This window comes from Hippoglossus stenolepis, chromosome 2 (genome assembly GCF_022539355.2).
Source record: "Hippoglossus stenolepis isolate QCI-W04-F060 chromosome 2, HSTE1.2, whole genome shotgun sequence".
Classification (NCBI taxonomy): domain Eukaryota; kingdom Metazoa; phylum Chordata; class Actinopteri; order Pleuronectiformes; family Pleuronectidae; genus Hippoglossus; species Hippoglossus stenolepis.
This window is the reverse complement of record NC_061484.1, coordinates 19,861,954-19,880,099: the sequence shown is the minus strand read 5'-3', so window position 1 is coordinate 19,880,099 and position 18,146 is coordinate 19,861,954. Positions and strand designations below refer to the sequence as shown.

Below are 18,146 nucleotides of genomic sequence, written 5' to 3'. Positions count from 1 at the left end.
TTCTTTAAGAAACAGTAATTGCTCTTCAACATGTATCAGCTCCAACACCAACATGATCCGCTTAGTGACACTCACAAGTAAACAGAGACGCCAGAGAAGTTGTAAATAAGCGGACGAGAAACCGGACGACAGCGTTTCGGCGGAGTGCGACTCACACACACCTATGCACAACTATGAATGCTTGGCGCTGTGCGTAGGCTACATACATACCTACGGCGTAGCTTCAACGCACAAGCATGAATTGGCCTTTAGTTGGAGAAAACAAGCAAACAGTGGACATTAACAAGGGAGAAATTAGTCAGAAATGAGATAATCAATAATGAAAATAAATGTTGGTTGCATCTCTGACTGCTTGGCACGCCTGTGTGCAGCTGATGGGCAGTGACTCCGCTCTACAACCCCTCTGACTGCAGCTTGACAAATTACCACAGAATTCACTGTGGCTCATTATTAACATAGATTAGTATTGAATTGGCATTAGGTATTAAAGAGCAGTTTTAATTACAAGTGTCACACAGTGTCTTGTGCAGCAGCCTCTGTCTGTCTTTCTATAGAGCAGATAACATGTCTTTGCCTGCATACGTTAGTTACACATACATACTTCATTTAACAAGACTTCACTACATTGATCTGGGAGTCAGTTGCTGGTGTCTACAGTTCAACTCTGAGTATCTCAGTTGGTTTTCACTGTCAGTGTCCTCAGTGCGAAGGCACGTCTTCCTTAATGCATGTTTCTCAATAGGAGAAGTCGTTGGACACTTCACTTCTTGCTCACCTGCAGAAAACCTACGAATCTCGTCTATGAGTTGAAACTACTCATACTACTTCATACCATTAAAATGTGACTCAGTGTTTTAGCACTCTCATTCTCAAAGGCTAAAAAGCGGGTCTGATTTTACAACGCCAACATTACCTGGCACCAGTCCACGACTTTGGATTATTACTGAGGAGGTCTGGTATGTGTTGCTTGGCTGCGTTGGGCTTAACAGTTTAGTGACAACACTTGGGAAGCAGATCCAATGGTCTACTGTATGTGTTTTGTCTTTTGTTTTGGAAAAAAAAAAAGTGTTCTTTGCTACATGACAGGAAATCTGCGTCCTTCAGTCCTTGGTTGGGAATAAAAAACTGGCAACAACAACAACTTCAACGACTGCACAATGCTTTTAGGCACAGATTTGCAGGAAAGCAAATTATGTGAAGCCATGGGAGAACAAAATCATCTTGCCGATGATGCCCGTGAAGGACCCTTCAGGGCGAGATGAATAAGCCTGTTAGGAACGCTCTCTAAAAGGCAATAAGTGAGGGAGACTCGGAAATAAATGGCTTTCTTGCTTGTGCTCGGGCTCAGGGGATATTCTCTCAATGAATTAATATTGAAGCACAGTCTCGGGGCCGGGCGAGTTTATACCCATAAAAATTGGCAAATTATGGCCACGGTGACAAGCCACTCCATCAGCAGGAATGTTAATAATGTACAATGTGCTGCTGCTAGGTTAAAGTAAATGATCATTACACAAAGGCAAAGCGTGAAATAAAACTTGAGGCCCTACACATCTCATCAAGCTGCGGCCTGTCACACAGACATTAGCCACGGTGAAAAATGTCCCAAATAACAATTACACATGTGCCGGCAAATGCTTAACTCTAATGTTCTGCTCTGTGTTAGCGTCTGCCCTCTCCTGCTTCACGCTCTCTCACAGAGACACGTTTTCTTCTCGTTGAAACCTTTGATTTCCAAATCCCTTCTTTAACAACAGTTCCCACCACAGCAGCAAACTGGATTTAAAGAGGCCGAGGAGGGAACATGTGAGAGTCTGTCAACGAGCAGGTGGAAGGGCAGAGAGTCGGGAAGGGCTTTTTCTTTTCAATGCGTGCACACTATTTCAATAGCAATTACCTTCATAATCTTCAAAGTTTTTTTGATTCATTTGAAGATGGAAGAACATGAGAGGGGAGCCGGCTGCGGGACTCAGCCTGTCTGACAGAGGTACATGGTGAAGAACAGAGAACAAGCGGTTTTCTCTGATGCAGATGAAGGATAGTTGACAGAATAGGACTCTGAGTAACTCTCTCACAGGTTGGGTGGACTTCGGTCTTAATCTGAGGTCTAATCCATCTCAAAATAACACAACACACAACAAGAGGCAGTTTTGATGTTACTTAACTCCAAAGGTACGGTCTAATCAAATAAACAAGCATGTTACACAAACTATTTTAAAGGTGTTTTTAAAATAATTGTTTGGGAATAAATTACAATACATGGTTGTTCAATAAAGCGCCCACCATCATCCATCACTTTAGAACCTTAAACTCTGATGCAGCCTATAGGCAGATGGAAATCTTGGAAATTCTTTGGGGTCTGGCGCGTCTCCGCACCTCTGTCTCCACATACTTCATCGGATTCGTGTTTGAACATGAACCACCGGGCAGCGTGCTGTCACATCACTTCATAATCTGTCTGCTGTTTGAGCAGGACGGGGAGCGCATGTGAGGTTTCTGCACGTAAACATTAAACAGGCACACACGGCTCCTGTGTGCTGTGCGCTCTGAGGCGCAAGAAACCCAAATGCGCTGGATGCAGTTCGATTACAACTGTTTTACATAAAGTTGGAGAAAGAGATAAAGCGGAGATGTCTCTAATCAGACTCTGAGCACATATCGTGTATATTAAATAGGATCTATTTCACAGTTTGGAGGTCTTAAAAGAATCGTTTAGCTTAAGTGTTGTATTTAAATCAGAGGAGCTGTTGTTGCAGAAAGGTTGATATCAGAAAGGCTCCTGGTCAAATTCAGCGTTATTTCTTAAAGGCAGCGTCTTTCGCAGCCAGTGAACCATGAGCCATTACCTGCCGTCAAAGTCCGCACTCGCTCCGAAGCAGCAGCAGCTCAACAACAACGTCAACTTTATCCATAATTCCATGGTTCCGACAGTTACGCTTCCACGCCGCTCGGTATTCTCCGTAATCCACGAGCACCGGGTGGAGGGAGGATCGCGGAGGAAAACCAGCGATCGGCAGAGTTTCTTCTTTGACGCACGCTTGAAGCGCACAGGTCGGAAAGGTCCGCTGGTCACACTGTTCATGTGCGGTGGAGACAAACCAGTCCGCTGCCTGGGAGAAGAGTGACCCCAGTGAGTGTGTGTGTGAGTGTGAGTGTGTGTGTGTGTGTGTGCGCATGTGGATGAGGAGCGGGTCGGACTCCGCCGGGAACAAGACAGCGCACAGCTCCCTCTCTCTCCTCAGCTCGTAAGTTCAGTCGGCGGACTCCCTCTCCAGCTGCTCCCACTGCAGTCGCACCTCGTCTCGCCTCCGTTCAGCGACAGCAGCGCCTGATATCCAGCCGCCGGCTCTCCAGGGACTTTTAACGCACAACGTCACGACCCCGCACACGGCAGCTGCGAGGAAGCGCAAACACTCCGCAAGCGCCCTCGTCAAACGCGCAGCCTGCCGAGGCACGCGGGGGCAGCGGCCACCCAGGTAGATGTGCTCACACGCGCACGTAAGACAATGCAGGTGGAAATGACTGGGGCTGAATTTGAAGAGGACAAACAGAGGAGCATCGCACAATGTAGTTAATGAGAGGTTCCAGCACGTGATTAAATCCAGAGGGTTTGTTGTGGAGAGATTGTAAATAAAACCACAAGTGATGTGACTTCTGATTGGAATAATTATTGATGTAGAGATTACAGCAGCAGACAGCGTGTCTCTGCTTGTGTGTCAAATAGTTTGTCTTTGTGTAAAGATGCTAATCTAACTGCTTGTAATTAACATTTCAAATTAAACAACACACAGTTTGAACACTTGATGCTTTATCACTCTGATTCATCAGTCATGGTGACTGTTTTATGTCTGAGTCCTGATCAGCACCAATGGAGAGTACTCCAACATTAAAAAGTTCAAATACTGTGAATAGTATACTTTAATTTCTCTACTTGAGTAAAAGTCAGTACTTGCTTTTAAATATACTTAAAGTAATAAAAGTAAAAGTTCTTACAGAGTGTATCCTATTCCCTAATGCAACTGTCTCCTACATCGTTATGGTTGAGTCTCATTATGGCCTGGAGTGATGCTCCTGCTGCAGGAGACAGGGTGTGATGCTACCTACCTGCTCTGGATCAATGGACCAGTTCCCCTCTCATTATCGATTACTTTATATAGTATATTTAAAAAAACAACGTGAACATATCACAAACTAAAATGTAAGCATTTACTGGAGTAGAAAGTCCAGATATGGGGGGAAAAGTGAAAAATACCTGAACACAAACCCACTCAAGTAAAGAACAGCTACATGAACGATGTAGTAATGTACAGTAACGAAGTAAACTGGAAACCAGAATGTCGGCAGTTTTCTTCCAGTCATGCATTCTGCTTGCCAAAGTTACAAAACTGAAACCCAAATGTACTGAGCCAATTTGCTCCTGACAGCTGTGCCGGCAGTGTTATGAGTGATGTGTGATAAAGTGCAGCACATAGAGGAACTGAATGATGTGTATGAATGTGTGTGGGAATGGGTGAATAGCAAGAAGTGTACTGCAAAGAGCGTTGAGTGGTCATCAACACCATTTACTGCACACCACTGATCAGCACTTCACAGCCCTGGTGAATTCTAGTTCCTGTGGCACAATCACAAAGGCCTCCCCTCAGCCTTTCCAGAATCCAAGGCGGTAAAATAATGTTCTGGCATGAGGACTCGGTGGAAAGAAAGGAGAGAAGTGAGGAAAAGATGTAACATGTAACCAAACATCATCATTTTTCAGTAATGGAGCAGGAGACGAAGGAGTTGGAGGTTTGATGTACTGCTGGACCGTGAACAAGCAGGAGTTCACAGTCACCGCTGCTGTTTGATACATGACAGCGCGCGCCTTGTTACGCCCCGTCACCCGGTTTGATAAATCTGCCCGGTGGCACCGAGGTTTGACGTCTCCAGAAGCAAGTGATCGGAGAAACGCAGGTTGGGTATAATTACACCATTAATCACATTATTGTCACCGAGACGGAACAGTAACAACGTGATTCCAGTGATGACTTATCGCTTTTCAAAATGAGTTATGGGTTCTGCAGATCAACAGAATCACGCCTCATTACCGACAATATTCATATGTTGTTGAAAGCTGAAGTCTGATAAAAGTTTAAAGAGTCCGTTCACCCAAAACACAAAAATACATTAGCCTCGCTTACATTCAATCCATTTATCTCACTCGGCCAACTTGTTTTTTAGTCTGCTGAGGTTTAAAGGTGAAATAAAGTTATTTTATTTAGAATTCAAAGCAACTGTTGATTTCTACTGGGAGTCCTTGAAAGAGTAGCGCAATTTAAACCCAGGTAAAAATGAATTAATTGGCCAATGACCTCCGGAGGGAACATGAGCCACAGAAAACAAAAGCGTGAAATAAATGGAAACATTTGAACAAAAGCGTGGTAATCTTATATAAAGGGTTATATAAAGGTGACGTGTGATGTGGCAAGAAAGATGAGAAGCGTCAGGGAACAGATTACAAGATTATTAGGGGGCGCAAAACAAGAGCAGCTGGGACCTGCTGTAGGCAACCGGAGAGGAAGTGTGTGCATAATGATTGTTGTTATTCTGGGATCCCATAATTATTCTCAACATTGTTTATTTGGAAAATTAATGAATGCAAGTCAATTGAAACACAGCGGTGATAATGCATGTTAAATGGAAATAATGAAAGAGCCAGCGTGATATTTTAGATAATTGGAAGGGCAGCTTGGAGCCATTTCATCTCAACTTGTCCTTTATACCAGCGCCTGTTAAAACAAGCCAGGAAAAATAAACTGATTATTACAGATTGTCAAAAAGGGAGAATTTCAAATCAGCAGAGAGGGACCTTAGATGCACCGCGACGAGCTGCTGCACGCAAACGGCCATAAACACCAACCAGGGTAATGAAGCTGAAAACTGTCGAGCAGAACATCAAGCAGAGCAGATTTTTAATCACAATTAAAAAGTGAAGTTAATTAAACAATGAAAGCGGCGTTATTTCCTGGTAGATGTTCTGTGCTGCAGCAGATTGTGGAGTTCAGAGCTGCTTTGGAAAAACTCCTCAAATGACGAAGAGTGCGAGAAACGTTATAGCGTTAGTCCAAGTTTTAAGTCACGATTATTTTATCAACAATTACACAACCGCTGGTTAAATGACATCCAAAGAAAACATATGTTTCAGGTTCAGCTCACTGGTTGGTAACTTGAAACCTTAAAGGCCAATCAGTTGATTACACCATGAGCTAGAATGGTTCTCAGTAAAGCACAAAGTGCCACCAAGGCCCAACAGTCCCCTTATGAAACCACATTTAAATTCACTAGATGTGGATTTTTATCTGGATCTGCACCAAATTGCACACATTCATAAATATCAGTCCCCTAAACATGACGGATTTCTTCCAACAAGATCCATGAATTATTCTCCTTTCCTGGATCCGCCCCCTCATCTGTATCCACGACGATACGCTGATCCCTCTTCCTCCGCAGTGTATTCAGGCTCATTTCCATACATTTTCAATATAGTCTATCTATCGGATAATTGTCTTCTCGTTGATTTCAACCAGTTTTGATTCCGCTGCCCACCCTCTCTCGATCGGGCTGCATACATATGTGGAGGTGCATGTGGAATTTCTAGCACACAGCTGGCAAAAGTCCTCCATTGAGGTAAAAATCGTAACCTGGCCGACCTTTGGCAACAAAAGATGGAGTATATCCTGGTCCAGGCAACTCAGTGGGAAATTAAACATTGCTCATCTTCATATACTCTCGATATTGAGAACAATACAAAGTGGATTCAAAATGAATGGGTTCTTTGTTGGGTAAAGTCCCACGCCTCCACAAAAGGTTTGCTTAAAAAACAAACAAACACAGATGAGAACAACCTTCTTGGTTGAGGTAACAATGCATTCTGCTCATAGAAGCTTCATGAAGCTGATCATTAGTAAATAAACAGCCTATTTACATGTAAAAATCAGGTATCATGTCATTTGTGACGTCACTGTCTGGCCCCGGGTGTTCAGGTTAAATGCACCTCAATATTCTCCTCTCTAATGTCAGCTCTACATGGTGCCACCAACTCCCTCTCCCCTCCTTTACGCCTATTTGCACTGCTGAAATATCCACTTGTGCAGAGCCACCAGCGAGAAAACAGGCAGTCAGACATCCTCTTCTTTGGAAACAATTCCAGTCGTTGGAAGGAGCTGTGTCTGTGGCCATTCACCTCAGGATAGATTGACTCTGCTGACTGAATTCAGATGAGCCCAAAGCTGGAGACGAGTGCAACTCTCTCGTCTATCCCTTCACAGTGCGAGCGGGAAAAACCGGCGCTCCAGCTACCTGCTCAGTTTTCTCAAGAAGCTGCAACGCACTGTCAAAGCTGAACACAGAGGATTTTCTTTTTTTCAGAGACACAGATGAACGGTTTCAGCCACGAGAATGAAAGCTCTCAGGCTATCGTGCGTCCACCGTGCACAGGATTGGAAATGAGGAGCATATTGTGTGATTTCTAGCTACTCGGCTCTGAACACTGCGCATCTAATCAAGCACCCTGACCTTTTCGCCGGCATCATCAAATATTCATTGTTGCTGAATGTATTACTGGATGCATACCATACTCACATCCATTCTTTATGAGGAATAATCAGTTTCTCTGTAGAACCCTGACAAATGCTAAATTTCACCTGATGTGATACGAGTTTAAATCCGGTTCCTCCCACTCAGTTTCTCACAAACACACACAGGAAAGGTAGATAATGATAATTCCCCTCTCATCTAAGTGCAGATGAGTTTTATAGCACCGAGTTTCTCTTTCTTCTGTTAATAAGAGGCGACAGAGAGCTGACTGCTGGGATCCATCACAGAGGGCTGCAGACAGACTATTCGCAGAAACAGCATGTGGAAGGATGGTGTACTTAATTCACGATGTGGGCGTGTAATTGTCACGGCTACTGTTTACCCTGACAGCTTGATCACAGTTTATAATTGAGCACATTTGAAGGATAATTCCAATATTTTTCAACTTGATATGTTCCCCGTTAATGTGGCTCTATGGGCTGTGGTGACTCGCAACCTGCGTTGGAGATTCGGGGGATGTGGACTGAGGTTATTTCTGGGAAATCAGCGCAAGTCTCCTTCAGCTTTCTGAATAAATGATTTTACTCTGTGTCTGACCGAGTCACGGTGTACGCAGGATCACATGCTGACTTATAAGGACCTACATCCAGGTCAAAGAACTCTGCATATTCATCCACCCACATCGGTTTGTTTCCATTTGTGAACGAACCTCCCCTGCAGTCGTATTGTCTTCTGAGTCTTGTTTACGGGAAATACACCAGGTTGAAAAATACTGGATCCGAAACTAAGAAGCAGGATTGTTCTCTGAGGTGTTTATCAAGTCCAAAATCATGGCAACGGTGCTTTTACCCTCGAGGCTGACAGAAATTGTGGAGGTTGACTTTTCAGGACAGAAAAAATAAGCAGACATCTCTTTTTATTTTCTGAGGCCATTACTTACAAAAACGGGATGTTTGTTAAAAGTGAATAAAAATAAAATGTGGAGGTTGGATACAAAATAGTCGTATTTTCAGCACAGACACTGGGGACCTGATCGAACCCTGACCATGCAGACGATGCTCTGCTGTACACCGCTGCTTTCAGTCCTAGTTATGCACCAGTGCTTCCAGTTGGCTCGCACTGACTTCCAGTCCGCTCTTCTGCGGCGGCTCCCCCACCAGCATGTTGTTCTTCGGTGAACAGCTTTCAGGCTCCATGGTCATCACCCGCACCAAGTACCCGTGGGTCTCTGCTGCCCACGACCGGTCCAAGTCGACCAGGCCCATACACTGTTTACCTGTGGAGATCGATACAGAAACATACAGCTTTTCATCACATACAAATTTAAGATTTCCACAATTTCTATTATACATCTATAATTATGAGGAATTTAGTGCAGTTTGATCTAAGTTCTAGTTTTTATTATTAATAATCGTCCTAAAACATCAGAGATTTTCTAGAGTGCAACGTGATGTTGAAAACCAAACATGTTAAATATACAATAATATACAGGATTAAAAAAAAAAAGCAGTCCTCACAGTGGAGTAGAATAATGCTTGTTAGGGTTAGGGTAACCCTAACCCTAATTATTCACCTATTGATTGAGAATAGCTACAGATACATTTTTGTCAATGAACTAATCCATTAATCCACTGATTATTTCAGGACTTTCCAATTTAGAAATTTTGTTCAGATGTTTTCAACATGTTGAAGATAATAAACACTATAACATGTTTGTGCTCAACAAATTTGTTATTATTTAAAAGGAACTATTATAATTGAACTGTAAACTTTATTGTTCAATTTGAATTGGATAATAACTGTAGATACATATTGGTAAGAAAACGGGAATTAACCAGCATTAGGTTTGCAGATACTGCCATACATGTGCACTGTGCGATTAAATTACACATTGAATCGTGCCAGGCTTTGCAACAGTTAAAAAAAATGCAGGGCGGGTCCAGCTTAACTCAATTTTGACTCTAAATGCCAAGAGGAAAAGATATAAGTGACGTTGTCCTTGAGACGCTGCTGTCCTGATGTGAGACGTCTCTTTGAGGAAGACAATGTCCTCATCCTCGGGACACGGGGGGGGGGGTTCACCGAAAGAGTCGACGAGTATGAAAATGACGAGAATCGGATGCTGTCGCCTCTGCGGACATCCGATTTGAACGCAGCTGAACACCTATGAGACAAGCTGTCTCCAGTAGAGTTAAAGTGTTGGGGGAAAGAAGCCATTTTGGCTTGCTTGGTAAATTAAATAAAAAAAATGTATGTATATGTGCATGCTTCCTTTATCTCCCATTCATTCATATGTTCCTCTCTCTGAATATCATGCTGTTCTCTAAGGATCTTCTTTAAAAGCAGACTTCAGTTAAGCAGTTATGTAGCAGGTGGCAGACACAGTAATCTGCGATGCTGCCAGACGGTCACAGTCACTGACGCGCTCCGCAGAGAGATGAGATCAAACACGGTTAGAAAAATATTTGTGAGAGAGGTTGAGCCCCGCTAACTGATAAAGAGCAGGAGCTGCTGTGACGGGTGATGTCAGGTACATATGAAAAGGCTTCAGAGTGACAGGGCAATGGAGAGCTATCAGGGTGAGGAGGGTCCTCAATGTAGTGAAACACTGAACAGTGACGTTTCAGCTCAAGCCCGAAGGTTTCAAACAAAACACTTCCCATCTGACTCCGACAAAACTGATGTGGCAGCTGTTCACCGCAGCTGTTTGGTCCCGCTGCACAAATCCCTGCATTAACATTTGTCACACTTCTCCAAAGTCTAGATCAATTGCAAACGTAGAGAAGTGAGATCAGGTGACAGTGTGAAGCTACATTCACAACACTACGTTTTAGTTGTAAAATAGATCACTGTTGTCCAAGAAAAGAAGTTCCTTGTCTTATCATTGTTGTTTCAATCTGTACAACACATGCCCAGTGTACGTGAATGTCCATGTGATATGTGTTTTTAGTTGCGTTAGTATGGACAGGTATTATTACTGCTGTTTTTTTTAAACAATAATGTATTTGTGGGGATGAGGCTTAAGAATCTTGCAAATCAAGTCCTCAGTAACTTTGAAAGATTGGACCAAAAACAGCAAATCGGAGCCACATGTCAAAATGTGACATTACACTGGGCCGCTTGACTGACAGAACCACAACTGGTGTTATGACGCTGGGGTAGCACCATCACAAAAATTCTGTCATTCTAGAAACAAGTAACTGATTTCATAACAACAGCTGAAGAACAATGCATCTTTATCAATGAGGCTCCGATTTCTATCACCAGATATGTAAAAGAAAGGGGGTTAAAAATAGTACCTATGTTTCGTCGGTCAGGAGGGAGCTGGCCAGCAGTTTGGTCTGCAAAGCGGCAAAGGATCATGTGCTCCTGAAACAAGACAACACGCACAGGAACAGTTTATACAGATGAAATTGATGGTAACAGTAACACATGTTGATCCGGTCAATGCGAAATCAGCAAAATCATCAATCAAGTCTATCAGGGATAAATAATACTTGCACTTTTATGCATGCACATAGAGGCATGCATGCATTTTACCAATCTGCTCATCCATCATTTTCCTACGTATTCTCATTCTGCTTGCAGCTGTGGACGGTGTGTGTGTGTGTGTGTGTGTGTGTGTGTGTGTGTGTGTGTGTGTGTTGTGATTGGTCGTGTAGTGACTGGACCTCGATACTGCGGCTCCGCTCCATTGTCACTACTGTGGGGACTGTCAAAAGCGCAAGATGGCAGCACCCATACCTGGGATATGTTTGGCCTCATTTATGTACAATGGGAGGAAGTGACGGCACGTTGTCCATCTTGATGTAAAGTCTATGGGTAGATTTTACTCTATGTAAAAACAGCATGTTGGCATATTCAGTGTGATAATTATGGGATGCTAATACTAGCAAACTCTTGACTGGAATCAGTTATTTTCATTGTATAACATCCTCAGTTGATCAGTTCAGAGGAGATTAGACCCGTTTCGCTGATGTAAGATGTAAATCCAAAAATGAATAAAAGACTAATTCCCTCCGTAAACTTTTTGTGATTAAATGATTCTAAGATTCTTTTCATAAAGTCTTCCCTGTAAACTCTGCAGAATGGTCAGACCTTGGCTATTTACCCTGTTTATTTAGTTCTATCAATTTTTTTCACTCCTGTTTTTTACCTCGCTACGGTTCATGGAACAAGTGACTCATGAGAGCGGTTAGTCATTACTAACCTGCTTCCACTTTAATTGATTCTATCCCTCACTCTGCGGGGTTGACGCTGAATGCAAGGCCACAGAGCAGGTGCTTAAACTTAGAGCTGAGCACCGATGTTTCACACCATTAGCCCTTTATACCGGCGATACACCATTTGTCAAAGTGCTGTCATTCTGTTTAACTACTGTAGTTGGGGAAGGACAGCTATGGTCCTGCAATAAAACAATGCGATGGCGCTTTTATATCTACAAGTGCCAGCTGGGGTTTGGAAGCAGAGACACGAGGAAACAGTGGGATTCGTTGTATTGAAGCCAAACGAAGGGAATCTATCAAACATGGTTGATGAAAGCAAAACCATAAGTGCAGGCAGAGGAGATTTGGAGTTCAGGTTTAAAATGGCAGGTAATACGTTTGCTGGTTTAATCAGAACATTGATTTTTTTTCCCTGCTGTGCAGCAACAACATGTTTAGCTTCTTATTTCCAAAAAGAAAATATTGCAATTGTGATTCCTTTTTCCTCTCTGGGCTTTTGGACAAACACGGCTCAGAATCACAGAACACAGCAATTTACTAGTGTCTTGTAAATAATATGAAATCTTACATGGCTCTCAAGAATCAATCTGTAAGAATGTGTTTCTTCAAGAGCACCAAAGAAAATAAAGGTTCGAGGTGGTCTGATGTTGGGACATGTCAACTCCTGAGGGCTGCTATGGCGGAGACCTGCAGCAACCTTTTTTGCAGAAATTCTCCCCAGGCGCAGTGACAGGTCCCATACATCATCATGGGATGGGCACTCCCCCAGCACAGAGCTTTGTCTGTGCTGCTGAGCGATACGGGATTGGAAACTGAAGGGTGTGAGCCGGCCTCTTGTAACTGCCGGGGGAATCTTTGTTCCCGAGACAGCGATGGGCCCGGAGATCTCATTAATTTTTGATTACTTTGCCATAAAATGAAATGAAATTTAAATAAATTTAAAAAAAAACAAGTAGAGCAATAGAAAATCTTATTCATGCCAAGCAAAAAATTATTTCATGTGAACTACATTTTAATGGTTTTTAGATTTATGGTGAATCCAAACCCCAGCTGGCACAAACTAAATTGATTGCACCAGCTCTTCCTGAGTTAAGGATAATCTGATTCATAATCTAAATGTAGATTAAATTACAATTATATTGGTGTAACTGGGGAGATTTTACACCATATTAAACAAAAATAACCAGCACAGGCCGAACTCAAATTAGAAAATGTAATGCCAACTTCTAATTAAATTAGCTAAACAAAGGCTGCAGTAGAGGTTTTGTATTTCCTATTTCAGAAGCACAATTTTTCACCAAGTGTGCAAGTATAAAACAAACAGTGAAACCTTCTTTTACAAAGGGCTGCAGTTTTATTATATTACAATCTCAGAGCCCATCGCCTAACGTCGAATTAGCCTCAGGGGGAAGCAGCCAATATTTTTGGGCTTCTGGTGTAGATGGCAGATATCCGGGCCAAGACTCCGCCTTTATTGCCTTACACTGTTTAAAGTCCAGACAAGTGACGTTTCTCCACACAAAAATACAAGCAGTGATACATTTTGTTTGTGTTCTTGGTCCAGACAACATTTTGGCTAATCACCATTACCAGCTATCTGCATCTGAATGCAGATAAATTTAAAATCCATTAGCCGATGCATTTGGGTCTTAACACAAACTGTTAACCTGCGGCCAACCAAAACCTGCTCAAAGTGATTGGTCAAACTACAAACACAAACCAGAACCAGAATCCTGTCCCTTACCTACAGATTCTGCATATTCACATGCAAAATCTGTTTATAGAGAATAATTATATCTATACAGCCCTTACTCTGCGATTTTTAGTTTTATGTTGCAATTTTGGTGCTAGATAAACCTCCTGTTTACATACTGTAGTTGCACAACGGATGTTTTTCAAGCAACCAATTCACATGTCACTTATTTACCTAAAAAATAAAATGCTAGTAGTTAGACTTTACCTAGAGATGGATAAACAATAATCTGGTGCAACCAGGTGTGTGTTTCTCGGTTGTCTGAACATTTGTCTGTTTCTTGTGTGGCTGGTGTGTTTGCTGCGTGTTGACAATCGTGCTGGGACAAAACATTCCACCTCTCTCTGGGTCACTGCTCTCAGGTCTGGACGTGTGAAACGATTCACTTTTAAACCATATGCCTCTGATTCAATTAGACCTCTGTTAATGCACAGGCATTTCCATGAAAATGCAATTAGCGAGAAGTAAAAAACGTGTCTCACTGTGTTGTAGCAAAGTACGTAGGATAATGAATACCAGGTTTTAAACAGTCATGTCCCACAAAGGCCAAGAGCGTCTTTCGGTGTGTGTGCCAGGTGCACGGAATCTTAAACACAATCCTTGTAAAAACTTGCTGTAATTGAATATTCTGCACTTGATATTTTGCCTCAGTGCAAATGAATAATACATGCAACAGAGGGATTTAATCCCATTTAAAAGCCTACCTTATAAGTCAGAGTTTCTTTGAACCTTTTGCTGTAAAAACAGAAAAAAAAGAGCAGATTTTTTCATGTTAAATGTACAGCGGGTAGGAGGAAAATGTATACTATACACCTCTATGTCATATGTTTACAATTACATTTTTAAAGAAAATCTACAAAAAAAACAAACTAGGACAATATACAGATGAACCACAACATTAAAACCAGTTATCTAGTCTTGTATATTTAAACCCCACCCTACTGTGTGTGTGTGTGTTTGTGTGTGGTGTGTGTGTACATATGCATATATAGCCCATGCATACATATAGCATACAGTAAAACCAAAGGCTCCACACAAAAACAGCCTGCACGTCTACCTAATAAAACACAGTCTCTCTGGGAAACATGAGCTTCTATAAAAACAAGGCTCCTGCATTAGCATGAGAACAAAGTTTGTTTGCTTGTGGTGGTTAAACAAAGTCAGATCATTGTCAGAGCTGATTAAAAATCAACATGAGGAGGGTCAGAGGTCGGTCAGATCACATGGAGAGGCGTCTTAAGTTCAACTGGAACTGTTGGAGCCTTAATGAAGAGGGCAGTTCACAGCTCGTAAAAAACCTGTGAACTCCCAGGAATGTCTACACCTGCAGAAAATCCACACCAGTACCTGGAACATGACCTGAGGGGAAAACACTAAAAGTAGCGAGATGGAGATTGACACGGTCAGGTGTGTAGGCCCCTCGCACACACTGCCCTGCAGAAACACAACTTTTTTTATTTTGTCGTTAATAAATATTTTATGAGGTGTCAGGAGAGGTGAAGTGTCAAGTTGGCAAAAGTGAGGAGAGAAGAAACTAAGTTGGTGAAAACTCCTGAATATTATCACTACATCTTGAGGGTCCTCCCCAAGGCACAGTTTTTTTGTTGATGGGCTCTATTACACGCTACGTTTATTTTTTTCTACGTTCCTCGCTCTAGTTGAAGTTGGACAGATGATGTTGCAGCTTGTTAGGGCCAATCAGGCAAATGGTGATTTGTGAATACAGGCTATACAAATAAAATTTTATATGATCGATAGAAAGGAGTCCCTGAAAATACGGCATCTCTAAAGAATATGCCACTGCTTCACCCCATCATGTACATTACTACTGCCATTGGCATATACCACATTATACATGCTACAAGTGCTACTTGTTATTCAAATTTCACTGGCAGATAATACTTGGTTGCGCAACGGTTTTTCTCAATATCCACAGGTCTATGTGAAGCTGTAACTTTGAATTCCATGATAGAGCGTATGCAGCTGTGCAAAAAGCTTTAAATTAGATCTTTATCCATTAAACAACACCAGCAGTGAGGAATGTGACTGTGATGTTGAGATAAAAATAACCATAAAGAGGTAGCGACTGATTTGGAAAGAACATTTGTAGAATCCTTAACCACCACACACTGAGTGATGTTCTCACCCAAAATAAAAACAGACCTGTCAGTCCTAAAGCCTCAACTGTCGCTATAATCAGCCCAACAATTACACGCATCTCCCCCTTCGCTTGCTTGTGATCACAGTCTCTCAGTTGCTACAACAGCAATCCTACACAACAGCTTTGTCTGGTCGTCCTTCGTTTCCCAATGTTGTTTTAGCGACAAACTGCCTTGCGTCGGTTCTGAAGCCATTACAGTGCTGAGTGCTGCTATAGCGACAGGGTCAACACCATTTAAAAACACCCTCTCTTTCCACTTTACCTCGCTGCTGTTGTTTCTTCCGTCCATCTCTATTCAAACAGCAGCATATTTAAGCTTACAGAATTGGCAGAGATGAAAGATTGAATGGTTAATTCTCACTAATACTGTGTGATAATCTAATTCTGATAAGAGCAGCTTTTCTCGTCCGCACCTTAAACTGGATTTCCCTGTCATTCTCTAATATCCATGTGAGAACCCTATTCTGTGTTGCCTCACCATTGGAGGCAATGTGATGCCGCTGCCTCACATCGCCACGTCAATGGCGATGAAAAGTAGTAGAGGTACAGATTGTCTGTATGTGCGAGTGAAAGAGTGTGAATGAGTGTGAAAATGTTAGAGCGCTAAAGAGAAAGTGGAAGAATCCCTCAGAGACAGTAGAGGAGGGGGGAGAGGCACAGTGATCTAACAAGAAAACAACAAGGTCAGAAACATCCTTCTTTTTTCTTCTTTTTTTTTTAAAGGCAGAAACCTGGAGAGGTGACACTGGACCGAAGTGCGGCGTGTAGCTACAAACCTCTTGGGGAAAGTGAACTTGACCGCGTTCTGAATGAAGCCATAGCAACAGGGACTGATGACAAACGTGGCTGCTGCCTGGATACAATGCTCCATCACCATGTCCGTTGCAACGCCACATGCATGGAGGGCCACCTGAAGGGAAACAGGCAGAGAGAGAGATAGAGAGAGAGAAAACGACTTTCAATTATAAAATCTGTGCTTCCTTGAAAAGCAACTTCATTCAACAGAAAGGCCGAAACTCAGAGCGGCATAAAACAAGCACTCAATCCAATTGATTACTTCATAATGGCTGCTGCTATTAAATACATCTATACTCGCAAAAGGTGTGGACTCGGGGAGTTAGAGCAAACTAAATTTATTAGTGCTTCAGGCGCGGAGGCACGAATTCCCATTGAGTGGGTAAACCGTGCTGATGAACACCTACCTATGCATTAGTAATGACGTGCTTATATATTGGATGGAGGAATAAAAGACTGAATATTATCGCGTTTCGGTTTTCACCCGTCCCTCTCCCCATAGTAAATCTACAAAAATACCTTACAACTCTAACAAAGTACAGTGGTAGAATAGATGACTACCTCTCAAGTGTATATTATCACACAAACAAAATGCATCATCACCCGTCTGATGGAACAATAGATACCCAGTCTCACTGGAATTAACTCGAGTAGCAGCTCTATTCTCCTCTTCCAAGAAGTTGTCATGGTGGCGTCTGGGAGTCTGAAAGCACCGCATGTTGCCTTGACAGCAGTGCCACGGAGCAGAAGTTCAGAGCCGGTTAGGACAGGACTAAGCCAAGATTGGCTGCAGCTCCAGAGATTAGTGGAGATACAGACACTCTGAACATGGCCAAACCCACTCATAACGAGGGGCGGGGGGGGGGTCACATTTCTCTGATTTAAATTAGCTCTTCCTCAAGCTCTCAAGTACACGCAAAACCAAAGGTATAAACTAAAAAACCTGCTGTCTTGTATACGTGCAATTTCACAACCCACACTCGGAAATTAATCTTTTTCATCGGTGTGAAGAGCTCCACGTGGAAATATGATGCGTCTGCTCTGTGACTGTTCATAAGCGATCAATGATTTATTCTTCTTCAGAGAGATGGGCATTTATTTAAAAATCGAGTTAAACACGGTGAGTCTGCACATGAAATAACAACCAGAGAGGGGAAATTTTGAAATTAGCATCAATTACCTGCATGGCCTTGCATCTATTCAACACCTAATTTTCTCTCACGCATTTATTCACGACATCAGGGAAAAGCTGTATTTTCTTTCACCAGCGTGTATCAGACTGCTGATTAGGAGGAGGAGCCCTATCAAAGATTGCATGATGTGACTTCCCACACATCTAAAGCAAAAATAATTAACAGAGTAACACTATCACCCAGCTACTTAATGTTGCATATTAGTCATGCCATGGTAAATCCTAATTACACTGTATAACCTTTAGCCTGGATTTAACACAGACACAAAGCCGCTCAAGCTAGACCAACGCTAACAACAACAATAAAACACATTCCTATATGCTGTAAGAACTAATTATGTTTTTTCCAATTCTTGATGTGGACAGAATCCTCGTTAAGAATGTTCACCCTGCTCGTCCGTGCATTCTGCTTTATTATTTTCACCCTCGTCTGTGTACGTGCGCGGA

At 42.4% G+C, this 18,146-nt stretch overlaps 2 protein-coding genes across 5 annotated transcripts in view; both read right to left on the bottom strand.

The window, feature by feature from the left end:
* npnta (nephronectin a) overlaps window positions 1-3,488 on the bottom strand; it is a 54,433-nt gene extending 50,945 nt beyond the window's left edge. The window contains exon 1 of one of the 4 annotated variants that reach the window (XM_035145608.2): window positions 2,847-3,488. In XM_035145608.2, the coding sequence (XP_035001499.2) occupies window positions 2,847-3,082 (236 nt within the window). In that variant the 5' untranslated portion in view covers window positions 3,083-3,488. The remainder of the gene's footprint in view (window positions 1-2,846) is intronic. The other 3 variants (XM_035145618.2, XM_035145627.2, XM_035145636.2) reach the window with 3 other exon arrangements.
* A 4,983-nt stretch (window positions 3,489-8,471) lies between these two features.
* Window positions 8,472-18,146, bottom strand: part of gstcd (glutathione S-transferase, C-terminal domain containing) — a 43,258-nt gene continuing 33,583 nt past the window's right edge. Inside the window, exons 9-12 of the mRNA XM_035175702.2 lie at window positions 16,489-16,622; window positions 14,256-14,286; window positions 10,872-10,941; window positions 8,472-8,848 (exon numbers count right to left, since the gene is read on the bottom strand). Coding sequence (XP_035031593.1) covers window positions 8,658-8,848; window positions 10,872-10,941; window positions 14,256-14,286; window positions 16,489-16,622 — 426 coding nt within the window. The 3' untranslated portion in view covers window positions 8,472-8,657. The remainder of the gene's footprint in view (window positions 8,849-10,871; window positions 10,942-14,255; window positions 14,287-16,488; window positions 16,623-18,146) is intronic.